Source organism: Mytilus galloprovincialis, chromosome 5 (genome assembly GCF_965363235.1).
Source record: "Mytilus galloprovincialis chromosome 5, xbMytGall1.hap1.1, whole genome shotgun sequence".
NCBI lineage: Eukaryota > Metazoa > Mollusca > Bivalvia > Mytilida > Mytilidae > Mytilus > Mytilus galloprovincialis.
Genome location: NC_134842.1, coordinates 27,303,009 through 27,330,918, shown reverse-complemented (window position 1 = coordinate 27,330,918; position 27,910 = coordinate 27,303,009). Strand labels below are relative to the sequence as shown.

The window sequence follows — 27,910 nt, the reverse complement described above, 5'->3', positions numbered from 1 at the left end:
TTTTATGTAAGAAAAAAAATCTGTTCAAATAAAACTTTAGAAAGTGTTGTTTTTTGGATTAGCTATAATATCTAGTCTACACTTGTAAAAAAAGATCGATCTTTAGTCTAATATAAACGGGAAAGATCGATATTCAAACGGTCTTTAAAAGTCCACCTCCAGAAGTGGTTTTACAAAGATCGATCTTATTTGAATCGATCTTTCTTAAAAAGTAAATGATTATATCGATCGCGATCGATCTTTTTTCAGATGAATGTTATATTCAGATATGAAAGAAATCTGCGCATGTTCGGCGGCAAAACGTACGTGTTTAAAAACAATGGATGGAATACGAAAAGTAAACATAGATTTCACAGTTTTTGAAGATTATCTTCTAAATCGATGAGTTCTATTTCTTTGCTGCAAATCCTCATCTTCAAACGTATTGACTGTTCGTTTTTAGCGATAGTCTACACACATGTCTTTGTTTAATGACTTGTGATGTATGAACCAAAATCATAAAAGTCAATCCATACGAAATTTCAATGAGTAAACTATATTCTTCATGATTTTGCAGTGTGTGATAGTCCGCGCGAGATGCAGAGTTACCTTCACTATTCTATTTTTTTAATTATTTGTTTACGAAATAGAAGGTAATAAGGTCAGACCGGTTCTTTTTATGTTGTAATTTAAACGCACAAGTATAAACGAGGTCTAATGGGAGCCAAAGAACTGCTTTGTTGTTTTCATTCAAAAAAAATATATTTTACTGAAATGTTGTTAAAATATGTGGTACCAGACATTATTTTTTTCCGTTTTCATTACCAAAATGTTTTCACCATGAGCTGCAATCTTTCATTTGAAATACAAAACATAAACAACTGCTGTGATATTTTCATGTATATGTATTCAAAAAATGCACAGCTAAGTGTTCCTTTTGGGAGCAAAAGGAACACCATATATCACAGTGTTTTGATAAAATAACATAACAACGAACAAAGTGTTTTTTTTCTTCAGAAAACAGTAATGAATGTAAGAATTCTAATTTGAAAAATACAAATGGCATTGGCTGCCTATTTATTCACCATAGGTTCCATGTTGATTTGTAATTTCCCTAAAGATTGATTGAAACTTATTCAATGTGCAATAAAGATATACAGAAAGAGTTTGACAATATAGCATAGTGAATAAATAGTGAAAACAATTCTTTAAGATTCAGTAATGATTCAATGGCACTTCTCTTTATCCATCAGTCAGCCATTACACGTGAAAAGTGACAGATGCACATGCATGTACGTGCATTTTTTTTACATGAAATCGAACATAAGATAATCAGTTTAGGTATTTATAGAGTAGTACAATGGTTAGCTGATTTGACGATGTTTCTCATCATTATAAATTGAAATTGAAGCTGCCAGATAGCTATACTAATTCATATGAATAATTCCTGTAAACCGGTAAATGAAGTGATCGAGAGACATCACAAGAGAACAAAATAGAAAAAAAGAAAGAATTGTAAATCAGCTGTTAACGTAAATAAGTGAATTCGTAAAGAAAACTTTTATATGTATCGGGGAATATCATTCTCATATTAATTGTGCATTTTTTGTTTGTTTATTGTTTTTCGTGTTAACTTAATTAGGACTACATTATAAATTCAATGACCAGTACTATACACTTTTGGCAGCACTTCACTACCAAGAATTTGTCCGAAAAATAAAGATAAAAAATGAGAAGTAAATATTCTGGAAAAGTGTTTATTTATAACGATATAAATATAATGAATTTTTCGGTCGATCACTAAACAAATTCTATTTTTTATAATTTGAAATAATATAGGTACTAGCATTTTTAATTTTGCAGTTCACATGAGTATAACATTATCTATACATAACATATTTGATGACGGCTGCCTCCAAAACATTTCTCATTTCCAGATCAATTTCGTCTAAAAGTTATTTTACTGGTTTACTCGCTAATTAGGTATCCAGAAAATGTCGACCTATGTTCTCCAAAAATGTATTCCGTAAAACCGGTAAGTTTTACAAAAACTTTGTCATTCATCTTCAATGCCATCACAACATTCAGAGTCCCAGTTGATAAATCATTACCGAAAGCCAGGACCATTCTCTCATTATTTTTCCACAGAAAGCAGTGCAAATACTTGGCATGATAAGACATAACCGTTGTTGAAATAGAGTAAAGTCCCGTTTTCGGCGCAGTAAAAGCTCCAGTATCCTTATCATAAGCTCCACCCGTGTTTAACCATATTTTGTCAAATATAACAACTTCATATCCACCAAGATTTCTGGTACGTGTTAGTGATGCTGTAAAAGCTGGTCTTTCCTTTTCTCGTCCAGGTTCTGAAAAATAATGCAATTTGCATACAGTGAAACCAAAACCTAAGAGACTATGTTGTCTTGATGCCATTATGTTTATTGAAAGAAAAAAGAGACACTTTGATAGAGAAGTAAAACAAAGAAGCACTAAATAATATAACAATATCTCTTTATTAAAACAAATTTTCTCTGTGTGTTACATTTTAACGTTGTGTTTTCGTTATGTCGTTTGTTTTCTCTTATTTTTGAGTGTGAATTCACATAACTATAAGACGTGTCACGGTACTTATCTATCACAAATTCATGTATTTGGTTTTGATGTTGTATTTGTTATTCTCATAGGATTTTGTCTAATGCTTAGTCCGTTTCTGTGTGTGTGTGTTACATTTTAATGTTGTGTCTTTGTTCTCCTCTTATATTTAATGCGTTTCCCTCAGTTTTAGTTTGTTACCCCGAATTTGTTTGTTTGTCCATGGATTTATGTGTTTTGAACAACGGTATACTACTGTTGTCTTTATTTACGCATACTTCCATAACTCAAAATACATTGTCATGCGAAATTTTTCTTATTGATTCTTTTTTAAAGCTTCTGAAATACATGGACTTTATACATACCATATCCAATATCAGCAAGAACAGCCTGTTTTATTCGAGGGATCATCTCGTTCATGGTTTCTTCTATAGTCTTCTTAATAGCGATCTTCAACACCTGGTTAAGTTTCGTGGTGTCGAACTGAGCAACTAAAGGCAGATTTTGATTGTCCAGAAGTGGTATCTCTGCAGAATAGTTAGTTTTGTGTCCTATCCCGTATTTCATAATTGCTATTACAAAAAGTAGAAACAAAATCCGTTTTAGTGTCATTGTTTCAACTTTAGCAGATGTTCCCTTTACTCCAACTGTTTAGTTTACAACCTTACAGAACGGATATGCTTCGGAAATAAAATACATGAGAAGTTACATGTATATGTATATAATATATATAACACGCCATTTATGAATTAACGTATTCAATTCACGAAAAGCGCAGCTTTAAGTGATTAAATGTGTTAATGAGTAAGGCGTGGCTATATATGATTTTAACCATTACTGGTCTATGATTCAGGTCAACATTTAGATGGCTGTATGCTGACCATAACAACTTTACTGTACTTTTTGATATGTCAATCAAATAGTGGCGTGATACTTAATTTGATTTTCAGAACATGAACAAATTCAGCAGATGAGAATTGAATTTGTAATTTAGATACAGGAACATTTAAATGGAATCAGATAATCAGATTCGTTAGCCATTTATGTATTATTGAATATTTTTTATCTCCCAAACAATTCTCCAACAGGGGTGTGGTTAGGGGTGGCGGATGTAACATTTTACACGATGTTTATATGCCTTCAAACCACAAAAGGACGAGTAGTTTCAAATAGTTTAACGTTGTGATGAGAAGGAAACTATTTTTCAAGTCCCAACAACTGTAAACATATTGATTTATTGAATTGAATGTTTGTTAATTACGAGTAAGGTCCAGGAAACAAATATTTGAGGTCCGATCAATTTACGGAGATAGACCTTTATGAAATGGAGAAAATTATTAAACATTCAGTGACATATATTTTTGTTTTAGAATATTATTGATTTCGAAAAAGATAAAATCAGGAATCCAACAACACTACTGTTGGGAAATATATATAGGTAGATCTATTACATTTTGTTTCATTATTTGTTTCATTATTTGTTTCTCGAAGGAGGCGGTGCCAGACTGTGCATTAACAACGTCTAATATTGAACATCCAGCACTGTTTTAAGGTCCTCCTATTCTATTCTCTGCTATTCAAACGAGATGCGGTCAAAGGCGGGATTGGCGAGTGAAATAAAAAAAAATATTACCATCCATATTACAAGTATTTATACGCATCACTCACCTTGTTGTCCCCCCTTCCAAGCAATAAAAACCCCAAAACCCCACTGAGGATTTGTTTTTTCTTTCTTGCAAATTAAAGATCGACAAATAATGTTAAGTTCGTAGTCTTTGAACAGCTTTTTATTGGATACCAAAGGGAACTGATTAGATTGGACCAACGCCAACATATATGGTAGACATACATTTGTTTTATGACAGTATCACTTCAATCACAAGATATGTATACAAAACAAAATAAGTATATAATTTCTGTGCTATCAGCATATGTTTCTGGAATTGTATCCTTAACTAATCAACTGTAAAATAAAATCTCTTAACTGTTATTGCGCTTGCTCACAATGTTAATAACAATCATTTTTAAAACATATACATTTGAATGCAATTAGTTTTATATTACCATCATTCGTTTATTAAGATATCAGATATCGTCACATTTTAAACATGACATCATCGATTGGAAGTAACCGCTGCTACCTTTTATCATTCCAAAAGAAAAACTGCAGTCAAAATATTTTGTTTTAAAATAAAACACTAACACACTGTGCATAAAGGGGTCAATAAAATATTCGTCCCCTTCAATCCTATATTTCAATTTTAATGTAAACAATATTGAATGAATTCTCTTCATATAAAACTTGAGAAAAAAAAATTCGGGAGCATTGATTAAATGCAATAGTAGAATTGAAAATGGAAACGAGGAACGTGTCAAAAAGACACCAAAGAGCCGAAAAAAGAACTAGTATCTATTACAGGTTAAGTTGTAAAATTGATAAGTTTAAGGAGCCACAAAGAAATGCTTTTGTTTTTTAATAGTATATTTTAAAGAAATATTTTCTGTTAGTATGGTAACTGCTAAAAGAAATCATATGATAAGAAATGCAAGTTCTAGAATATCAAATCACAAGGTTGGTACATACATTATACTCAGGCCCCGCTAGAATGCTACTTCGTCAAAAATAGAAAAGCTCACAATGAAAACAAAGTAATTTCTTTGTCATTTAGATTTCAAATATTTATTAGCGCCCTTATCTGATGTTTTAGGTGGTATATTTTAGAGAAGCAGTGTAAAAATTATAATTGAATATGATTGAATCCAAAAAGGTTTTAGTTCCAAGTACCAAGCAACCTATAGTCGTTAACGGTAATTGCAATCTTCTCCATTGAACATAATGAGTTTTAATCAAGTCCTCGTTTTATTCCATATCTTGCGTAAGATGGTGAAATTCCAAAATTCATATCAGTTTCATCAGTTTCATTACTCATTAATTAAATATGCAGAAAACATACTGTTGTGCGCTCCTAAAATCGTCGTGCTTTATGTAGATTATATCCCCTTTCTTCAGAGGCATAACAATGTTAATTGTCCCCGTAAAATAATTAGTACTAAAGAGGCTCAATGTGGGCTGATTGTTTTTCCAGAGACGACAGGGTAGATACGCTGAATGAGTGGCCCTAACAGTACTAGATACGAAGTACAATCCTTTTCTTGGAACTGTAAACACTCCTGTATTTGGATTGTAAGCATTGCCCATGTTTTGTCATACTTTGTCAAATTTTACAACTTCATTTGAATGGATAGGCTTGGTTGTCGTCAATGATGCTGTAAATTCTGGTCTTTCCTTATTCGTCCAGGTTCTATAATGAATAGGGACAATAATAAAATTAAGACATATAAGAAAGGATAGTTTTGAAATACCGTTACTATACAAACAACATTCTTACTGTCTGGTGGATTGCAGGTAAAAACGAAAATAACGACACCCTTATATTCTTAGTTCTTACTTGTGAACACAATATGCTTTTGTTAGTTGCTTTTCTGCTTTGTTTTTATCTAATAGGTTAAGCCTTTTTCAACTGATTGTTATAATGTTTTCTTATGTTGTACTGTTACACAACTGCTCCAGATTAGGGGAAGCGTTTAGGGCCAGCAAGCATGTTTGTTTGTTGCTGTCATATCTGTTTTTCGTTTGTTGTTTTTCACATGGATCAGGCCGTTAGTTTTTCTCGTTTGAATGTTTTAAATTTGTCTTTTCGGGGACTATGCGGTGTTGGTTTTCCTTATTGTCGAAGACCGTATGATGAACTATCATTGTTAACTTCTACATTATTTATGTTCTTATTCAATACTTCAAACGAACATAAAGCATTTATAAAGTAAAACTAAACACCGTTATTTGGTTATCAGCTCGCCCCGACAGCACCGAAAGCTTATTTTATTAGAAATAATTAACAAATGTCCAATTTGCTGTAATCGACCGCTGCCATCACATATAAACTCAATCTTCAATAGAAAAATGTTCTGTAAGTTGAAGAAAAAAATCTTTACAGTAATACATAAATGTATCTTATAAACTATTTACTGCATAACATACTATTTACATTCCTATGAAGTCTTAAATAAGGGTGGGTGGGTGTGAAACGAAGCTTTACTGTCGGATAGGCGAACCTCGAATGACAATTCTAGACTTTACTACTATAATTTTTTGCGCTAAAATTCTAGCATGAAGTTATCATGATTGATATAACTTAAACCGGTTCTAACTTACTGATTGTCCAATCAAATTAAACATAAACATGTTTTGATTTAAACACACGTGCTAAAAGTAAACAAATACACGTGTTCCCGAGTAACCTTTATAAATACATTTGGTCCCTTAGTACAACATTCTCGTATTTAGTTGATACTATTCAATCGGAATGCTTACTATTACTTTATGCATTATTTGATTGGTTTTGAATCCGTCACATTGTATGAGTTGAGCTTATTTAATTCAATCAGTTATGCTAAGACCATTCACTGAAAAGTCTAACTATTATTTTGGTCTTGAGCGTCCTGATGTAAACATTTCGCCCTTCTTTGAAAAGACATTATATACTTAAGTCTCATCTTTTTTTGTTTTGATTATACGAGGCTTATACTGAGCTAGCCTTTTGATAAATGTTGTTTTGGTTTGTCATTGTTTCCTGAAAAAAAAAAACAGTTACTTTTAATAAATAAAAGCTAGATAAGAACATTAAAGTATTTTATTATGTGCTGTAAAAAAATCTGAAGATTGATTTCTTGATTAAATTTTACTACCTTCGGGAAGGTTGGTTAGTCCCAGGTATGATTTTGCATAAATAATTTTTTTTTAAAAATGTATTGAATACAGAATAGTTGCATAACATTCAAATACAAATAGAAAGACATGTCTTAGTCAAATGATTAAGTCGTTACTTCAAAATAATTTGGTAACATTATCAGATCAACTGCTAGGGAAAAACATTGTTATGATGTCACTTGATTCTCGATATATGGTCATGGTACAGTAAATGGGCTGTCATAGATTTCAGTATACATTTGCATACAATTCTGGCTCTATAATCTTCAACTAAAAATAATGGATTTATCTCATTCATAATTTGAAATATTATGGATTGAATTCTTTCTAAATAGGCTATCATTTGTATAAAAAACACATAAAATCGGTGGTAAACATTCTAAAACTTTTTTCAAATCATTAACTTTCTGATTTCTACTCCATAGATTATTGTTAAAAAACTATCTGTTGTTGATACATAATTTTTCTGTTATAATGATGCAAAATAAAAAGGGTCGCTGACTCGTTTTTACAGTATACATCGTTCAGAGTTGTGTTCTTTGTGAAAAAAACCCAACAACACGTCGAAATGATCGTAACGTCACCACGTTGCAGGCTGTAAAACTTTGATTTTTAACGTTTTTCACTACCAACAAGGTAACAAATTGATTATTAGACATAGCACGAAGTCCGTGACCATATGATTATTTTATATCGTTAAAACAGAAATTTATGCGTCACAACTTACAGTTTTTAAGCAAAATCTATGAAGTAGAATAATAAATTAAGATTTTAAGAAGGTTTTTCGACGATTTTATGTGCCTTCTGGTCCAAGGACACAATTATCGTCCTTTGTTGGTTTTTTTTTTTTGTTGTCTACGAATATAGTCCCTAGTGTGAACAGTGTATAACATGCATTTTTAATTGATACACTTTTCCAATTTATTTCTTGACATTTAATGCATGAAATATTAAGTAGGGGGATGTAATTACATGTTATCAAATTTGGGTGCTGTATCTGTATGTTAAGCACTGATTTGGTCTAGTTAAAAAAAATATTACGTCTGAAGCTGTCAAACTGAATTTTAGACCCCCATAACACAGAATTGTCAATACTTTGAGTTAGAGCTGGTAGAAGTTTCTATAAAATTTGATATTATTTGTCCCACTAGTATAGTTCGATATTACTCTGACGCCCAACGGCTGTTTTGCCAGACAAGCTGGGGCCGTGGGACGTCAGAGCTCGTCCCATATCAAAAAGTGGATATTTGCCCACCCAACTTATAGATGCGCTGCTCCGTCGCTTCTGGTGCCGATTGAGGGCCTTGGAATTATATAAATCGGGCATCAATGTTCATTTTATGTAAGTTTCACCTACCTGCCAACCTTTATTTTTCCATATTTTAACAGTTTTCACAGAGACCCATCGATTTCTGCATTTTGACTTTCACTTTCAAATGGACGTCAAGTTACGAGAGAGTTCGTGGCCTCGAGACTCAAATATGCAAATATTTATATTTTTTCACCTCCTTTATAGGAGATCGATGTTTAACATTTAGAAGCCAACCACGATTTTTCACCTCCTTTACAGGAGATCGGTATTAAGCATTTAGTTCCGACAACGATAACAATTGGAAGCTCTCGGACATTTACATAATTTGCATGAACGAGGTGTTACATTTTGGTCATTTGATAATCTTTGAAAATGAAAGTCAAAATGCAGAAATCGATGGGTCTCTGTGAAAACTGTTAAAATATGGAAAAATAAAGGTTGGCAGGTAGGTGAAATTTCTGAGGATGTAACGACTTACCATATCCTATATGTTCGATGACAGCAGTTTTGATAATTGGAATTCTCTGGTCAGAAGCCTCATTAACTGTCTGTAAAATAAAGTCCTTCAACACATGGTTTAGTTTAGTTGTGTCAAAAAGAGCCACTAAAGGCATCTGCTGGTTGTCCAAAAGAGAAACCTCCACTGTGGAGTTTGTGTCGGATTCCTGTGACCAAATTATTGATTGAACGCAACTGATTAGAATAATGATCAATAATGGATGTAACTTCGTTTGATCCATTTTGACTAAATGCAAATATTCAATCAAGAAAAGCCGCGATTAACGTGTTCCTTTTGTTACAAATCGTTTTTCAGTTTTTGAATAGAGGAAGGTCGTTGGTCTACTTTATAAACCATCAAGCATTTGGAACACCTTGGCACATAATGGTACCATACTTCAACATTTTGATAACCGGTATCGAAATCTGCTAAGGTGTACCAAATGTTGTATCATGCGCACTGATGTTCATTTCGTATTTGTTTTAATAACAATTTTTTGTTGTTCTTTCAATTTACATTTAAACGTTAAAAGCCAGATGTTGCGTATCGTGACACTGTTATATACTTTAGGTTAATAACTTATCAGTAAAAGTTAAATTAAACAGTAATGGAGTAATACAGTTTATAATTAAAAACCATTTGTCTTTCCACATCAATTTTCAAAGTTATTGAAAAGAAGCTAGTTCCTGTTTACTCAAAGTTAAAATTGACATCCAATCATTAGTTTCTTCATACTGATACGTTATAGGGGTTTCCATTTACTTTTGAGTGAAATAAGGAAGATAGTTAACTACTTCCGGTGAAGTAAATGTCACTTCCAGTCTCATATGATAGCTTCTTTCACACTGATTCCAAAAATATATTGTTTCTATATACTGTTGCCTGAAAACCAGGAGATAATTGGCCACTTCTGGTTTATCGAATGTCGCTTCTAGTCTTTAGTGATAAGTTAATGTAACTAAATTACAAAATATATGGATTCCACGTACTTTGTCATGAAAAAAGTGCAAAAAGCTACTTCCTGATTTCTCAAGGTCACTTTTGGTTGTCATTTTTTTAAGGTCATATTTCACCCAAGCTTTTGTTAAAGGTCATATGGCTTTATCAAAAACTTAGTTGAAGTTATAATAAATTAACCTTATCATTAGACATTTCAGGGGCACTTACTCCTATAAGATACTGCCATTAGATTGTATCAGACCAATGTAACATATCTTTATTACCTTAAAGCAATCGTTTTGCACTTGTTCTTTTATACATATCTTTCAAGTGTTGGAGAAAATGCAAAAACAAGGAAAAGTCACAATTGAAAACTAGACATTGACCTTTGACCTTGACCTCAGTTAGGACCTATGAACCTCAAATAAAAAGAGTCCAGGGTTAAACGGTTAACTATTCATGAATTGAAAAAAAAACATACCGACAAATTCATTTCATAATGGTAGATAACTTCTATAAAATTTCATCAATACATTTGATCTAAATTAGTCGAAAATTTCTGAGGATGTATCGAACAAATAGTAAAAAGACTTTTGTCGATATCTTTTTTGTTACGAAAGAGATGCACACATTTGATAAACAATGAATGGGGAGATAACTCTTGGAAAGAAAATTGTTCGTCTGAGCAGGGTAAAATTTAAAAGCGCATACACTATATGATACAATATAAGAAATACCTAAGCGACAAATTACAAAACAAATATTTTTAAATTTGGCAGAATTTTTTTTCAAATTATAATCAGAACAAATACAATAGGTCTTTCCACAGAAAAGTGGAAAGACCTTATAATGATAATCAGAAGAAATACAATAGGTCTTTCCACAAAAAAGTGGAAAGACCTAATTAATGAAATGGAGGTTTTTCCGTGTGTATAGATCTATATTTTGGCATAATCTGCTTGTACACTTTGTAGTTTTAGATGTCCAATTTCGGCAATAGTTTTATTATACATAACACCACTCCAATCAGTCAATTAAACATCAGTCTGATACCATAAACTGTCACAAAGATTACAACTGAATGGAATCATTAATTTGCTCCACACGAAGGTGTTATTTTTTCTTTCTTTTATTGTTTTAAATATATGTAGAAAAGCAACTCAGGAGGCCCGCATTGTAACAGTCTTATTTGTCGATGAAAATCAAACGAGGAGAAGAAAATATCTCCAATTTTAAACAATTTGAATCAATCTATATAACTATAATCTATCTATACAATTATGCATAACGCCATATATAATCATTTAAACAAAGATTTCAGTTTTTCTATATATTATTTTTCTCATAAGTGCTTTCTATATCAACCAGTTTCAATTTTAAACACTTCATTTCCTTTTTCGTTATGCTTATATCTTTAAAATTCCGGTTAAAGTAATTTTTGTTACGTATTTCTCTTCAAAAAATATTTGAAAGGTCATGTGTAAATTAATCATAAAAATTTGGATTTATAATTTTGTTTTTCAAAAAGTAGTTATTTCAGAGATATGGTAAGTACTTATTGGCTTAAAATATGCACCTGTTGATACATTTTATCTTTATTTCAAGTTTATGATATACATAGTTTATATACACAATAGAAAAGGCTTCATAGCACATTATCATAATTTATACAATATTGAAGTGGTCATTACAATAACATGACCAAGCAAAGATACAAAGGTTTCTACAAAAATTCTAACACATAGTAGAGTAGGCTTCATTGTTCGTATTCTTGTGTTGTTTTGGGTTTTTTTGAAAGATTTGAAAAAATATCTGTTTCCTTTTTTTAAATCGTTTTCATAATCACAAATTTTGCTATCCCTTAATTTTGATATTTGGTTATATTTCTACCCTTTTCGTGCTAAACAACATAGCATTTAGAATTTGAAAATAAGATATATCTGCATCTATAAAACCCAAATTAATACTCATTTTCTGATTTTTTCTAAATTTTTAATTCTCAATTTAAATCCACTAGTTTACATAATATGAAAATATTGAAATTTTTTTTAAGGCTCAAATATCTCCCGATGGTGGTTCCTGTTCATTAATTAGAAATGCTGAAAACATGCTGTAGTGCCTTCCTAACATTTGTTCTCCGACCTTGTTGTCGTGTTTTATGTAGATTGTTTCCCCTTTCTCCAGTAGCATTGCACTATTTAGTGTTCCCGAGGAATAATCATGTCCAAATAGTCCGATTATGAGATCATTGTTCTTCCAAAGATGACAGTGTAAATTCTTTGCGTCAACGGACATTAAAGTACCGGTTACGGAGTACAATCCGTTTCTTGGAACTGTGAACACCCCTGTAGTAGCATCATACCCATTGCCAACATTCAGCCATACATGGTCAAATTTTATTATTTCATTTGGTTCGGGCCAATCATCTGCACTGAATGATGCTGTAAATGCGGGTCTTTCATGTATTTGTCCTGTTTCTATAATAGAATAAAGATAATATTCATATTATAGACGGAACGAAAGGATAATATTCATATTATAGACGGAACGAAAGAATAAAATTAAAGTGGTATAATTACTGACCGTATGATTACACCTAATGAGATTCATTCTAAAAACATGTGTTGTACATTAAAAAATCAGCATGGTACTTTTTATACTTTAGTTAGGTAAGGAATTGTTTAATTGTACTAAAACTATTGTCATTCCTTATTAACATGTATAAAAAAAACTTTATAGATTAAAAATAAAATAGAAGATGTGGTATGATAGCCAATGAGACAAATCTCCACAAGAGACCAAAAATGACACAAAAATTAACAACTATAGGTCACCGTATGGCCTTCAACAATGAGCAAAGCCCATACCACATAGCCAGCTATTACAGGCCCCGAAATGACAATGTAAAACAATCCAAACAGTAAAACGTAGGGCCTTATTTATGTACAAAAAATGAACGAAAAACATTATGTAACACTTAAATAACCACTGAATTACAGGCTCCTGACTTGGACAGGCACATACATACATAATGTTGAGGAGACAGGGTATAACAGTACAACATAGAACGATCTATAAAAATCACTTGGAAAAGGCGTAACTCATCAGATGGACAAAAATACAAGTGAACATGGCCGGGTCCTTGTACATCCCAACAACAAAAAGACACTAGGTACATATCTGAAAGTACTCGCAGTTAACTGACAGCTATATCAAATCAACTAACAAAATCATGCATCTAAGACTATTAGGTACCAGATAATAACTTAGTACGCCAGGCGCGCGTTTCGTTTACATAAGACTCATCAGTGACGCTCATATCATAATAGTTATAAAGCCAAACAAGTACAAAGTTGAAGAGTATTGGGGATCTCTAATTCCAGAAGTTGTGCCAAATACGGTTACGGTAATCTATGCCTGGGATAAGAAAATACTTAGTTTTTTTCGAATATTAAAAGTTTTGTAAACAGGAAATTTAAAAAAAAAATGACCACATAATTGATATTCATGTCAACACCAAAGTGATGACTACTGGGCTGGTGATACCCTCGAGGACGAAACGTCCACCAGCAGTGGCATCGACCCAGTGGTGTTAATAGTTATCAAAGGTACCAGGATTATAATTTAGTACGCCAGACGCATCTAATAGATATAGGAAGATGTGGTATTAGTGCCAATGAGACAACTCTAAGACTAAATTATCAATCCGTACACATTCAACGTCCAATGGATTTAATGTAAAGACGTCATAAACAGTCATAGAAAAACATGACCTTGTGCAATGCCAAGATACAGGTACGACAGATTGTAGATCCACGAATTGGTATATGTATATAACATACTAGTAATATTTAGTTTGTTTTTAATATATTTTTAACAAAATCAATATGTATACCAATAAAAGAAATAGTCAATGATCTTATTACAGTGTTGAATTGGTAACCTTTTAGAATAAGTTTATTTAAAGGAGCGATAAGTTTACCAGGATCATTTCTAAATTTCTGGGCATGGTTAACAACATTTCCGTAAAAATGAGGATGTGTTATCCCGTTTGAAAAAAGTTTTCTACAGGTAAAACCAAACTTCAAAATCAAATCTTTATATCTGTGGAAAAATTTAGTAAAGGTTTTAGGTAAAAAATTGAAAACAACAAGTTTAATATTCTATGCGTTCGAAGCGCTTGATTTAATTTATGGTAACGAAATCCATATTTAACCTAGTATAATTCAAAATACAACAGGTACATTTACAGACGTAGCTACCAAAGTAAAATCGCAAAACTACTGAGTTCCAGGCATCAACCAAAGACGTATATAGATTGTTATCCTTAACAACAGTTTGAAATTGAAATCAAAGATTTTAAGCTTTTGTTAATAAGAATGTTGAAGGCCGTATTTTGACCGATAATGGTTTACTTTTACAAAAAAACCCACAGAAAATCACAAAAGTATTGAACTCTGATGAAATTCAAAAACAAAAAGTCCCTAATCAAATGGCAAAAGCAAAATCTCAATCACATCAAACCAATGGACAAACCCAGTTTATTGTTGACATCATAGGTTTTTACTGATCATGTTTAAACATTTTACTTACCATATCCGATATCTTCCATGACAGTATTTTTTATAATCGGAATTCTCTGGTCAGTAACCTCCTCAACGGTCTTCATGATATAGTCCTTCAACACTTGGTTTAGTTTAGTAGAGTTTTTGTCGGGATCCTGTGACCCATTCATTGATGGAACGCAACTAAATAGCATGATAATCAAGAATAAATGTAACTTCGTTTGGTCCATATTGACTTTAAACCAATATGTACAACAGAAACCCGCCTTTAACGTGTTCCCCTCGTCACAAACGTGTTTTAGGTTGTTGATATCTTGCCTTACTCGATTTCAATTGTGAATATAATACCGGAAAGGTGAATGTCCACTTTATAAACTAGCATGCATTCGATGCACCTCGGCATATTATTGTACCGTTCTTTACATTTTGATGTTCGGTATGTGAATCTGCCGAGGTGTGCCAAATGTCGTATTATGCGCAATGATGTTTATTTTGCATTTGTTTTGTTAACACATTTTTTCTTCTCCTTATTTGAATAAAGCGTTTCACAATACAGGCAACATGAAATGAAACTTTTTTGAAATTTAAGTAACAAAGCTCTCAGCAAAAAATTAAATAATTAAATAAACGATTACTGCTGAAGAGTATAATTAAGGAAGTTACCGGTTTGTTTGAATAAGGAGATTTATAAAACATTTTTGACTGAAGTAGTTTGAACACTTTAGATGTCTTATCTTGGCAATAGTTTCGTTAACATTGAAATGAATTAACTTAAATCATTGTACTACAATATAGATATCAATGAGCTAAAAAAATGTAAGATCAATTGAGGGCGAAGATCAAACACAGTTATTAATTGCTACAGCTTCTTACCAGCGCATAATCTATCCAAAGGCAAGGCATTGTGTTGTGAAATACATATGGGTTGTTTTAGTTATTAATAAAATAATCAGAATAGCTTTTGAGAGAACAACTATAAACCTTTTCTTCTTTGTTTTACTAAATATGTTCAATTTATAGTTTAAATAGCTGTATGGGGTTCTCAAAAATATTTCATATGTGTGTCGGGGATTCGTTATACCAAAACCAAACGTGATTTAAATACATTTTCTATTTTATTTATTGAACTGTTTTGGTAAGAGTCGGACAGTGATACGCTTTGTGTAGACGAGACGTGTGTCTGGCAACTTTTGTAATTTTTTACAACTGCATTCAAAACCTGTACAACTTTAGATGGACTTCATTGATCTCTTTATATTCTCCTGAGCTATAGTACATTTTCTGTAAAATAGTTGAGCCAGGACAATTTACATTTATGAATAAAAGAATGGTAACAAGTTACAATTTCGAATACTAGTACTGAAAAAATCATTGAAATTCTAATTGTAATACACTATTTCGAGTATGGTTTTGTTCATTTGGTTCCTGTGTTAGTATAATATATGCATATGTAATATCAAAGTTAACCGAAATAGAAATAGCTAATTAATAAATAAGAAATTTTGAACCCCAATTTTCCAGTAGTTAAATAACTTACGAAATAGGAAAAATGAATTAAACAGGGATTTTATTTTAGTTCCAAGTAACCCCTGAACCCCTATAAAAAGGAAAAACAATTGCATGTTGATGTAAATACTGCAAAGGGATTTTAATGAATTAAAAGGCAACAACTTTATGTTACCGACTATTCTGTATATATTACTGTTTTTAAGATTGATTTGATTGATCGCTTTACACAAGGAATGCTTCATGTCAACCTAGTAAATTATTCCGTTTATCAATGTTGCTTCTTGTATTATTTTAACTTTTAGTTTCTTATGTACAATTTGGGGTTTAGTATGGTGTTCATTATCACTGAACTAGTATATACATTGTATTTGTTTAGGGGCCAGCTGAAGGACGCCTCCGGGTGCATTGAAGACCTGTTGGTGACCTTCTGCTGTTGTCTGCTCTATGGTCGGGTTGTTGTCTCTTTGCCACATTCCCCATTTCCATTCTCAATTTTATCTATCACAAATGCAATATTAAAATACTTCGATTCATTTTTAAACTTATAGTTAAGCATAGTAAATATATGTCCATTGTGTATACTATATCTTGCACAGATTATTATAACCAACTTGGGCGAGAAGAATCAACCTGTTAATGGGGTACTTGCTACGAGAAATCATTAATGAAAGTGAAATAGTGAAATACGAATTCGCTTTAAGCAGCCAGTATGGTTCAATTTTGTCAAAATAAGCTACATCTATAATGAATTGTCTACTAAATATATTTCAGTTCCGTTATTGGCAAGTACTAATGTTACAAGTATATAAATGTTTTGTCGTCTTGAAGAAATGAATTCATAAGAAGTTTTTAAATTGAAGTATTACACTTAAGATAATTGAAATCGCATACTTTAAGAAAGGAGATTTGATGTAAGTGTTTCATTCTGATGATGCACTTGGTAGAAAAGAGAATACTTCCTGGTTATAGAACATATTTTGTTGCTAAAAATTACTAGACCAAACCGAACATATCAGGGTGCTGGTTATTTTCTTTGAAATAAGTGGAAAATGTGATTTCCAATCAAAAATGTATATTGTGATAATAATATTATAGCATTAATTCAGGAACTGCATTGATTTTTTTCTATCAAAAGGTGTGAAATTATCCAGTCAATTCACATATATACACATGGAAAAAAGTATTGCAACACCTTGAATTTTTAAACCTTGAAAAATCAGCCTTTTATTATTGATAAATATTGAAACATAGTTAATGATAACATTGGCATTAAAACGAATAAATAAAAAGTATGGAAAAAAAAGTTATCTAACCACAATTTTGATAAAATGAAGTATTTTTTTGTACAAAAAAATGCGTTTTACAACTTTTACCGTTGTCGAACTTTACAATGTCAGACATTTCAAAATTAATCTTAAGATGATTGTTGACATCATGGTTGATCGTTATACACCACAGAATAAGTACTTGGTGCACCCTCCATTCAAACAGATAACCGCCTCTTAACGTCTTCTGATTCTTGTCACCAATCGACTAATTTGTTGCTGAGTTAACCGCAACCATTCCTGATGAAGTGCCTTGTTTATTTCACGACTTGTTTAAACTGGGGGTGTCCTTTCGCGCATTTTACGCCCAATATTGTCCCATATATGCTCGATATGGTTCAAATCCGGGCTACGATCGGGCCAAGGAAGATCTTTTATGTGGTTAATCTGCAGTCCAAATTTCCATAACGCAGATATACTGTGCGCGTGTGTCAACCAGTACACGCCAAGTTAAAAATAAACAATAACATTTGTGTATTTACAGGAACAAAAACAAATAAAATTAAAAACCAATTGTTCAGAGAACCATTGATGGTCTTTCCACCAGTAAGGATCTTTTTTATATGAAAATATTAAAATTCGGTTTTAAATGTTAATTTTAGCGTCAAATGACAGCTTAATATTGAACTTTGATTCCAAAAATGTATGGTTTCTATACAAAAAGATATAAATAAGGAGATCATTTTTTACTTCCGGTTTAAAAGATGTTACTTTCGGTATGTTTTGATAGTTTACTTGACACTGATTCCAAAAATATATGGTTCTATATACTTTTACATTAAATTAGTACAAAAAAATGGCTACTTCCGGTTGGATTTTTCAAGGTCACATTGCTTGCAACCTTTTGCCAAAAGTCCCATAGCTTTATGATGTATATAAGAGGAAAAGGCAAAGGTCAAAATCTACAACGTTAAATTTACCTTTGACCTTGAGCTCAATTTCAAGGTCATCCACATAGGACCTCAAATCAAAAGACTCTAGGCCTCTACTTTATATTGTTAATGAGTTATATTACCATACAACTAATATAAGATATAAAAGGGGGCAATAGTTATCAAAAAGTACCAGGATTATAATTTTATACGCCAGACGCGCGTTTCGTCTACATCAGTGACGCTCAGATCAAAATAGTTAAAAAGCCAAATAAATACAAAGTTGAAGAGCATTGAGGATCAAAAATTCCTAAAAGTTGTGCCAAATATGGCTAAGGTAATCTACTCCTGGGGTAAGAAAATCCTTAGTTTTTCGAAAAATTCAAAGTTTTGTAAACAGAAAATTTATAAAAATGACCATATAATTGATATTCATGTCAACACCGAAGTGCTGACTACTGGGCTGGTGATACCCTCGGGGACGAAACGTCCACCAGCAGTGGCATCGGAAAGGTGGAAAGACCTAATTATGTGATGTTTGCAACAACTGTATAGAGTTAAAGGTTCCCGAAATGGTCTTATCGCACGATAACCAATTCTTGTCTAAAGTCTCCTGTATGGCAACCACTCTCTTTTAAGGATTGTATTGTTTGCAAACCTTCATTATACTTTATCAAGCAGATGCTATAGGGGGTCTTCTTGATCTCGGAAGGTCTTTAACATTGTTTGTTGCCTGATTTTTATTCTCAACACGACTTATAGTGGAATGGTGATGACCAATAATACGTGCAATTGTCACAGCGACATACCTGCTTCTCTCATGCTGATAATCTGCCATCTTGCTGCAGTTAAGAGTTGTGGAGGACCCATTACAAGGTTTCAATCACATAACTTTATAAACTTGGTTATTTAAGGTGTTGAAAACAATGAGGATAAAAACATCTGTTTTATTGTTTGCATGTGCAGATAAGAACTTATCGAGTCGATATTTATTGATAAAACTCAGGTGATATTTAAATAATGTTTAACAAATTATATCACAAAAAATACAGTGTTTTTTAATTTGAATTTCAATTCGGTGTTGCAATACTTTTTCCATGTGTATATAAGGATAGGGAGATGGGGTATAATTGCCAATAAGATAACGATCCACCAAAGTTCAAATGAAGTGGATGTAAGCAATTATTGGCAAGTGTACGACCTTCAACAATGAGAAAAACCCATACTTTAAAGTCGGCTATAAAAAGCCCCGACCTAAGAAATATGAAACAATTCAATTAAGGAAACTATGGGCTTGATTTATAACAAAACAATTATGAAAAACTAATATTACAGACATGAACCAACGAAAACCACTATACTACAGGCTCCTGGCTCTGGACAGGCACAACAGTCTCTCCTTGCACTGATTAAAAGTATTTTCATGTAAGAAAAGTTTTGTGTTTTGATTTTCGCCAAAGTCCGTTATATGTTAAAAAGTAAAAATATATGTTAAGTTTCAGTTCTGTTATTGGGAGTTACGCACGATATAAGTGTATCTTATTTGTCGACTTGAAATGAATTCATAAGGTGTTATAAAGGTCATTTACATTACATAATCTACTAAAGGATCTGACGTATTAGTGTTTCCTGTTGACGATGTGTATGACTGGTACGCTGTATAAGTGAGAATAACATTGGTTATACAATCAACTTTAAGTATTGTTTGAAAGTTTTTACTAGACCTAATCGTAAATATCCGGTTTCTTGTGATTTAAATCTAAAAAGGAGAAAAACATGCTATCCGATAACAAATATGTCTTGTGATAACCATAATAGGACATCAATCCAGGAAGTGTATAGATTGTAATCCTTCAAACAGTTTGAAATTAAAATATAAAATAACAGGCTTGTAATACGTGTTTCTCGTTCCTCGTTTTTTTATATAGATAGACCGTTGGTTATCCCGTTTGAATAGTTTTACACAAGTAATTTTGGTGCCCTTTATAGCTTGTTGTTCGGTGTGAGCCAAGGTTCCGAGTTGAAGGCCGTACATTGGCCTATAATGGTTTACTTTTATAAATTGTTACTTGGATGGAGAGGTGTCTCATTGGCACTCACACCACATCTTCCTATATCTATTATATTAATGAGAATGTCGAAGGCCGTACTTTGACCTATAATGGTTTACTTTCACAAATTGTGACTTAGATTGAGAGTTGTTTCTTTGACACTCATAACACATCTTTTTATATCTATCATAATTTTGTACACAAGTGCGTCCAGTGGGAGAGAGGGCCTTATATGGTGAACGCCACGCTTATGATCGTTATGAGCTCTTGCAACAACAACTCTTTGATTAGTTCTTATGCTCCCTGTTGTGAGACAAAAGTAGGAAGCATGCTATGAGGCTTTATATGGCCCTTGAAGTTTGGAAATTGTATAATTCAATTAACGTTTCACAATTGTATTATTACATTGATGAATAAATAGGGTGATGGAATCTGGCACAACCTTTTATAAAACTGTTTTGATTTAACTAAGACGCAAACAAATTGAAGATAAGTAGCGAGCTAAGATCTTATCCATCTACTTAAGCATCTTTGTACAAGACATCTGTTAGCAAATATTGTTTTGGTAAAGTCTTGGCTCAAATTAAAAATGTCTCGGTCTGGAAATGATACTCACATTGTCATCTGTTGACTATAATTTTGTTTTTATTATCAAATTCACGGTGCAAAAAAAAATATCACGTTACTAGACCTTCTTCTTTCTATCCTTATCGTAAATACTTCATTTTCCATAAGTAGTCTTATTTTCCGCCTATCATCACGGTCGACCTTCTTTACTACTGAACCTTCCAATTATATCAACTAAAAAATATCCGGTTTTTTTTCCAGAATATACGTGGAATATTTAGCCCTAAACGTTAGGCAAGTACCAATCAGTCAATCAATCAAGATTGTTCCTTATAATAATGCATCGAAAAACACTGGAGATTTTTTATTTAGACACAGCTTGTAAAGATTCAATTGTTCAATTCAATTTAGATCTCATCAATTTCATTATTCACTTATTAGATATGCAGAAAACATGCTCCAGTGATTTCCGTATATTTGTTCACCGTCTTTGTTACGGTCATGTTTAGCATAGATTCTATCCCCTTTCTTCAAGGCCATTACAGTGTTAAGAGTTCCCGTAGAATAATCAGTTCCAAATATTCCCACATCTGATTGGTTGTTCTTCCAGAGATGACAGTGTAAATGTAATCCTCTACTGGCCATTACAGTACTTGAAACGAAGTACAATCCGTTTCTTGGAACCATAAACACGTCTGTAGTAGGATCATACACATTGCCCATATTCAGCCAGACTTTGTCAAATTGCAGTACTTCATTGGGTTGGAGAGTTATAGATGACGTCAACGATGCTGTAAATGCGGGTCTTTCTTGGTTTCGGCCAGGTTCTATGAAATTTTTAAATTAAAAAAAAGTTGTAAGAATAGTCTTGAATGACACGTTAAATTCTGTATATTTATGCGTTAATAGTTATCAAAAGTACCAGGATTATAATTTTATACGATAACTGTTTATCAACTACTTTAAAAAAAAACACCCACAAAAATAACAACGTTGTCTCTCCATAAAACCCTGTATTTTATACATACAATATCAAAGTGTTCCGATACTGGATAGTTTTTCGAAAAAAAATATTTAGTAATCATATAATTGAACCAGCACGTGAATGTCAGGTTGAGCTTACACATAGTTGAATTGCCAATGTTGCTGAAGTGTTAATAAGTGCCAATTTTGACATTTTACAATGTTAGAAAAAAAAAGGATTTTTGCTTTGACTCGAACATCTACAGACGGTTGTAAAATTAGATAAAAACAAATACAGATACTGTTGATTCCAGCGACAAATATGTATTCATTACAAATACAAATTTTACTTTTATTCTGAGCCCTAATGTTAATTAAATACCTGTGTCGTTTACTTTGATATGGTTTTTCAAATAACAAACCATATGTCTTGGAATCCGCCGATAATAAGCACTGACACATTATAAACATTACAACTTCCTAAAAAAAAAACACTTCTCTATAAGAGTATAGTTTAAATTCTTTGATTCAAACTTTAAAAATTGTTTCGTTTTCACAGATGGATGAAATGTTTGATTGCATTTTGTGGATGATGAATTGCATTGGTATAACAAAAAGTCTACAGACAATGTATCTTATTACTTACCATATCCGATATCTTCGATGACCGCATTTTTTATCATTGGAATTCTCTGGTCAGTAGCCTCCTCAACTGTCTTTATAATATAGTCCTTCAGCACTTGGTTTAGTTTTGTAGTGTCAAAAAGAGCTATTAAAGGCATCTGCTGGTTGTTCAGAAGGGGTACTTCTACTGTAGAGTTTTGTCTAGTCTCCTGTGACGCCATTGACTGAACGCAACTCATTAGCATGAAGATCAAAATGAGATGCAACTTTCTTTGCTCCATTTTAACTTTATATCAATATAAATAAGAAGATTGTTTATTTAAGACAGTCTCGCTTATGTGCTTCTTTTGAGACAAATTTCTTTTAATTTGTAAAGTTTATTGATGATCATATATATGTTACAGGAAGGAAGAAGGTTAAGTATCACAAAATGGTGAGGTCAAAAACTGATTTTGAATGGCGATCTTTGTTTTCGTATTTATTTGTATCCTGATACCCCAAGCCACACAAGACATATAGAGAAAACATAATGCACGTCATCGTTTGTACGCGGCCCATAATAAGCCAATATCTGCAAGAACAACTGAAAGAGAATACAATCATGTAAATGCAAAATGAAATTGACATTGAGTTTCTTAGTGTTCAATGTACAAAATCGGTTTGCGACAGTCATAGAAGGTGTTCGTTTTATCGTATCTGTTAAACCAAATATAAGATAGAGATTTCAGCGGCCGCGAAAAGAGTATTCATTTCTCGACCTATACGATATCCAAGAGTTTGCAGCTACTACTAAGACTTGGTAAAACGTCATTGGTGTCCGAGGAAAAAAATAACGAACCAGCGTTTTATCAACAATCGTTGCATCCACTTTCTCAAAGAGTTCATCAGAAAGAATCAAAAATATTTCACAAATAATACAAGATACTTGGTGCTGAAGTTGGGGAACTTTTTATTTTTTACAGTTTTCCTTTTTTTTCCGTGTTTTTTTTCCGTGTTTTTTTTTTTTTTGTCGTACGTCTTTTGACATGAAAAGGTATTCATGCATCGCGCTATTGGGTTTTTGATTTTGAGCGTTTCTGGTGCAGTCGGTCCTGATGTGCAATTTGGACGCAAGAGGATTTTGTAGTGTTTGTTTCCATTTTGTTTATACTTTTTTTACTTAACTTGTACTTTATCGACATCGTATATATATTATATACGGTATGTACTATCAACTACAAACACTTTTTTGCTGGTGTCTTTTCGAAAATTAATAACAGATTTTTCGTTATCGTCGTTGTTAGATTTATTTGTATGTTTGTTGGCATTTTGTAGTAAGTTTTGTTGTTTTTTTAGAGATTTATGTGTACACAGTTTTGGCTGTTGGATCACAATTATTGTCACATTGACCTATTATGTCTGTATGGGTTTCTCAACTTATCATGTCAATATAACGAACAATGAACAACTGCCATACAATTGGAAGGTTTAGATAGCTATAATTTCGGAAAATGTATGTACCAAGTCAGGTGATAGGACAGTTGTTTTCTATGTTGATAAAGCATAAGGTTTGCTTTTGTTCAGTTTTTATGGACTTCCCTCCTTTTCTTAATTTACTTTAGAGTTACTTCCCTTCTTTTCTTAATTTACCTTGCAGTTACTTCCCTTCTTTTCTTAATTTACCTTGAAGTTACTTCCCTTCTTTTCTTAATGTACCTTGGAGTTTGGTATTTTTGTTATACTTTTTCATTTTGTTCACGATTCTGATCCCTTCTTCGTAAACGCAAGTTATGTGATTGATACATTATTATCATTTATTATTATTATAGTTGGAGAATATTTGTAGGATGCAACTTTACTTCGATATGTCTGTAGTTTCCTATTTGATTCTCAAGTGTATATTATATCAATGATTGGTTAAACTACATTTTGTTAAATACAGATTGAAAAGAATGTATGAAAATCAAGCACAAAAACATTTAATTCGTAATTTCAGTAACTAAAATCAACTTCACCACAATATATTCCTCCTTCACTGGTCATGTTTCAAACTAAACCACATCATACAGAACTGTGTATTATGTCCAACAAAAATAGCACCACAAAGAATACATGGTGAATATAATGGAGCAAATATCGAAGTCAACTTATAAGATATCCAGAAAACATAGACCAATGACCTCCATATATTGACTCATTATTATATACATCATGCTTTATATAGATTTTATCTCCCTTTCTCAATGCCATCACGGTATTCAGTGTTCCCGATGAATAATCTGTTCCGAAAGATCCAACATTGGACTCATTGTTCCTCCAAAGGTGACAGTGTAGGAATTTTCCCTTTGTTGACATTACAGTATTTGATATAACGTATATCCCATCTTTCGGTACTGTAAACACACCAGTTGAACGCTCGTATCCGTTCCCAATATTTAACCATACTTTATCAAACGTTAGAACTTCGTTCATTCCGAGTGACTTGGAAGATGTCCTTGATGCTGAGAATGCAGGTTTTTCGTCTGTCCTTGTGAGGTCTGTAATATATATTTAACAATATGGTATGTAAGTTGCTGTTTACGATTGGATTCATAATTTGGGGAAACGTGCAACGTGCAACGTTTTCATTTTTGTGACATTAGAAGTAAAGCAATATTCAATATCATGTACTTATAAAACAAAAAATGATACAAAACATGAATATTGATGTGTACGGAAGCAGTTATTAGACATTTGCAGTGACTATGTTTATACCTAGGATTACACATAGACTTACGATTATAGTTGACAAAAAACGAGAGGTCTACTCAAAATATAAAAAAAAGCTAGTTGAGATTCATAGTATATTTAAATGATTTTTTTTATCTCGTAAATACATACTTTTGAAGGCACACACATGCATATTTTATTTTTAATTCTCCGATGGAGTGTTCAACACGTACTCAATAGTGTGTAATATATCTTTTTTTTTTTAAATTTTCTACACTTCCTCTGCATATCGCAAGTTGTGTCTTATGTGAGGTGTCAATAGTGGATATATCGGTTCGGACATATTTTGTCGCACAAAAAAAAAAGGTCAGTTGGGAAAGGAATTTTTTATCCTATATGTCTCAACAATATTTGTTGCTGGTTCTTAATAAATCCACATTCAACATTACATTATACATATCCCATCATCGTTCAATATTACAACTTGAAAAAAGTAAAATCACAAAAATACTGAACTCAGAGGAAAATCAATTCGGAAAGTCCATTGAGTGTGAATGCAGCGGAAATATCTTTGTCCTGAGAAATACTGTACCATTTATCGGCCAAACATTATCCGTCGATAGCCCTACTGCAAACGGAAAAGTTGGCTAATTCTGCCAATCATCTAAAGAAGACAAATGAATAAGACTGTTATATGCATGTGTCTTGGAGTAGGTAAATATGTATGTGTTCATCTTTAGTTATTGAAATTTGACTAGGACATTTCCCTGATTATTAATAATTGGTTTGTCGGCGGTCCAGCTAGGGGACCTGGCTAAGTATCGGATGAAGAACGAAATGTGTACCATAATAAAAGGTGGAGTCTGCATCAGTCTGCATCAGGGCAGGTAATGCTGCCATGGTTAATCTGTGTTCTTCATCCATAACGGGGGAAATAAAATAAATGCACGAAATACACTGATCATTTATTCATTTTTTTGTATTCATAGTTCCACTCGCTTTACACAAGCGGGTGGTATATAGTAGGAGTCAATCATTTTTGTACGATTATACTTTTGTAACTGAAAATGCTCCCTAGTCGACCAAAATAGTGTGTGATTTATTAACAATAACGTTTAAATCTTGCCAAATAAAGTATACGGTATTTATCAACTAATTATGACGTTAACGATACAAAAAAAAGAAAGTCACGTTTTGGGATTCGAGCGTCACTGATGCAGTGGTGGATCCAGCCATTTTAAAAAAAGGGGGGGGGTCCCAACCCAGAGTAAAAGGGGGGTTCCAACTATATGCTCCTATTCAAATGCATTGATCGGCCAAAACAAGGGGCGTTCCAATCCCCGGACCCCCCCTCCCCCTGGATCCGCCACTGCTGGTGAGTCTTTTGTAGACGAAACGCGCGTCTGGCGTACATACAGAATTTAATCCTAGTATCTATGATGAGTTTATTTATCATGTAGTAAATTTCGCGGAGGCAACTTTTTAAGAATATTAGTTCATGATATATTCCATATAAAATATAATTATTTCGTTATACATAACGTGTTATGTGTTTGTTTACGATGTGTGCATTCAAATATCGATACAAGCAAAGTCCATTTTAATCTAAAAATAAGTAATATAGTTTTATTTGATAACATATAACAACTTTATTTCTTAAGTTATTTGTCTTCAAGTTGTTTTTCGTAATTTAATATGTTATTAGGTTTTCTTGGACTTATATAAATTTTGATTGTTCTTTTGATATAGTTCGCCTTTTTCTAAATTGCACATACAGTCAAGGTTAATTTATCAGAATCTCACGTGTTTAATGTTTGAAATCATGCGGAGAGTTGCTGTTTTTCTACGGAGCTGATAACATGTTGCTTTACTTCATGAGGTTTAAAAAGGATATGTGAATATTAAACCAGGGAATTCTTTTTGGAATAATAATAAAGTTGTGTAAATTGTAGACATCATTTAAAATATACTTGTATTTTTATTTTTAATTTAACCAAAAAGTGAAATAACAAAAATACTGAACTCCGACGAAAATTCAAATCAAATGGCAAAATCAAATGATAAAACACATCAAAAGAATGGACAACTGTTATATTCCTGACTTGGTACAGGCATTCTCTAATGTAGATAATAGTGGATCGAACCTGGTTTTGTAGCGCTACAACAAAAAAGACTCAGATTGTTACAAAAAAATAATAATAAAAAAACCTTAAGTACAAAACAACCAGATAGCTACAAAAAGTAGAAAGAGCAAATCAGTTTATTTATTTCCAATAATGTTTCGACATTATGATAGCACTGTGTAGAAAAGAGGGATAAATCATTTTGCACTTCTATCATTGATCTTTCGTAGGAATTTCAAAAGTTTTGTTTTTCTTAAGTGTTGTTATATATATCATGTTGAAAACGAATTTTGTCTCCATTTCACAAAATCAAGCCATTATCCAGTATATAGAAGTATTCCCGAAGCTATTCGAATCGAGGCATTTTTCTTAAAAAGATGCGTCATTCCCTTAGAATAAATATAGTATTCAATAATATAGATCTAAGAAGATGTGGTATATATAAAGGCAACAGTAGTATACCGCTGTTCAAAAGCCATAAATCGATTGAGAGAATACAAATCCGAGTTACAAACTAAAACTGAGGGAAACACATCA

At 32.4% G+C, this 27,910-nt stretch overlaps 4 protein-coding genes and 1 long non-coding RNA gene across 5 annotated transcripts in view; 1 reads left to right on the top strand and 4 right to left on the bottom strand.

Annotated features, from left to right (window-relative positions):
* Positions 1-27,910, top strand: part of LOC143075514 (leucine-rich repeat-containing protein 14-like) — a 69,761-nt gene that overhangs the window by 24,529 nt on the left and 17,322 nt on the right. The window lies entirely within an intron of this gene.
* Positions 1,721-3,354, bottom strand: LOC143075517 (complement C1q tumor necrosis factor-related protein 4-like). The gene is made up of 2 exons (XM_076250953.1): positions 2,934-3,354; positions 1,721-2,342 (listed from the first exon to the last, which is right to left on the bottom strand). Exons 1-2 carry the CDS (start codon positions 3,178-3,180, stop codon positions 1,948-1,950), a joined length of 642 nt encoding a protein of 213 aa, XP_076107068.1. The 5' UTR covers positions 3,181-3,354; the 3' UTR covers positions 1,721-1,947.
* On the bottom strand, positions 5,233-9,113 carry LOC143075522 (uncharacterized). The gene is made up of 2 exons (XR_012978334.1): positions 8,694-9,113; positions 5,233-5,870 (listed from the first exon to the last, which is right to left on the bottom strand). It is a non-coding gene; the product is annotated as an uncharacterized LOC143075522 (long non-coding RNA).
* LOC143075518 (cerebellin-1-like) lies at positions 11,670-15,162 on the bottom strand. The gene is made up of 2 exons (XM_076250954.1): positions 14,680-15,162; positions 11,670-12,563 (listed from the first exon to the last, which is right to left on the bottom strand). The coding sequence occupies exons 1-2, from the start codon at positions 14,879-14,881 to the stop codon at positions 12,142-12,144; spliced, it is 624 nt and encodes a 207-aa protein (XP_076107069.1). The 5' UTR covers positions 14,882-15,162; the 3' UTR covers positions 11,670-12,141.
* On the bottom strand, positions 20,858-22,954 carry LOC143075515 (heavy metal-binding protein HIP-like). The gene is made up of 2 exons (XM_076250951.1): positions 22,585-22,954; positions 20,858-21,802 (listed from the first exon to the last, which is right to left on the bottom strand). Exons 1-2 carry the CDS (start codon positions 22,841-22,843, stop codon positions 21,402-21,404), a joined length of 660 nt encoding a protein of 219 aa, XP_076107066.1. The 5' UTR covers positions 22,844-22,954; the 3' UTR covers positions 20,858-21,401.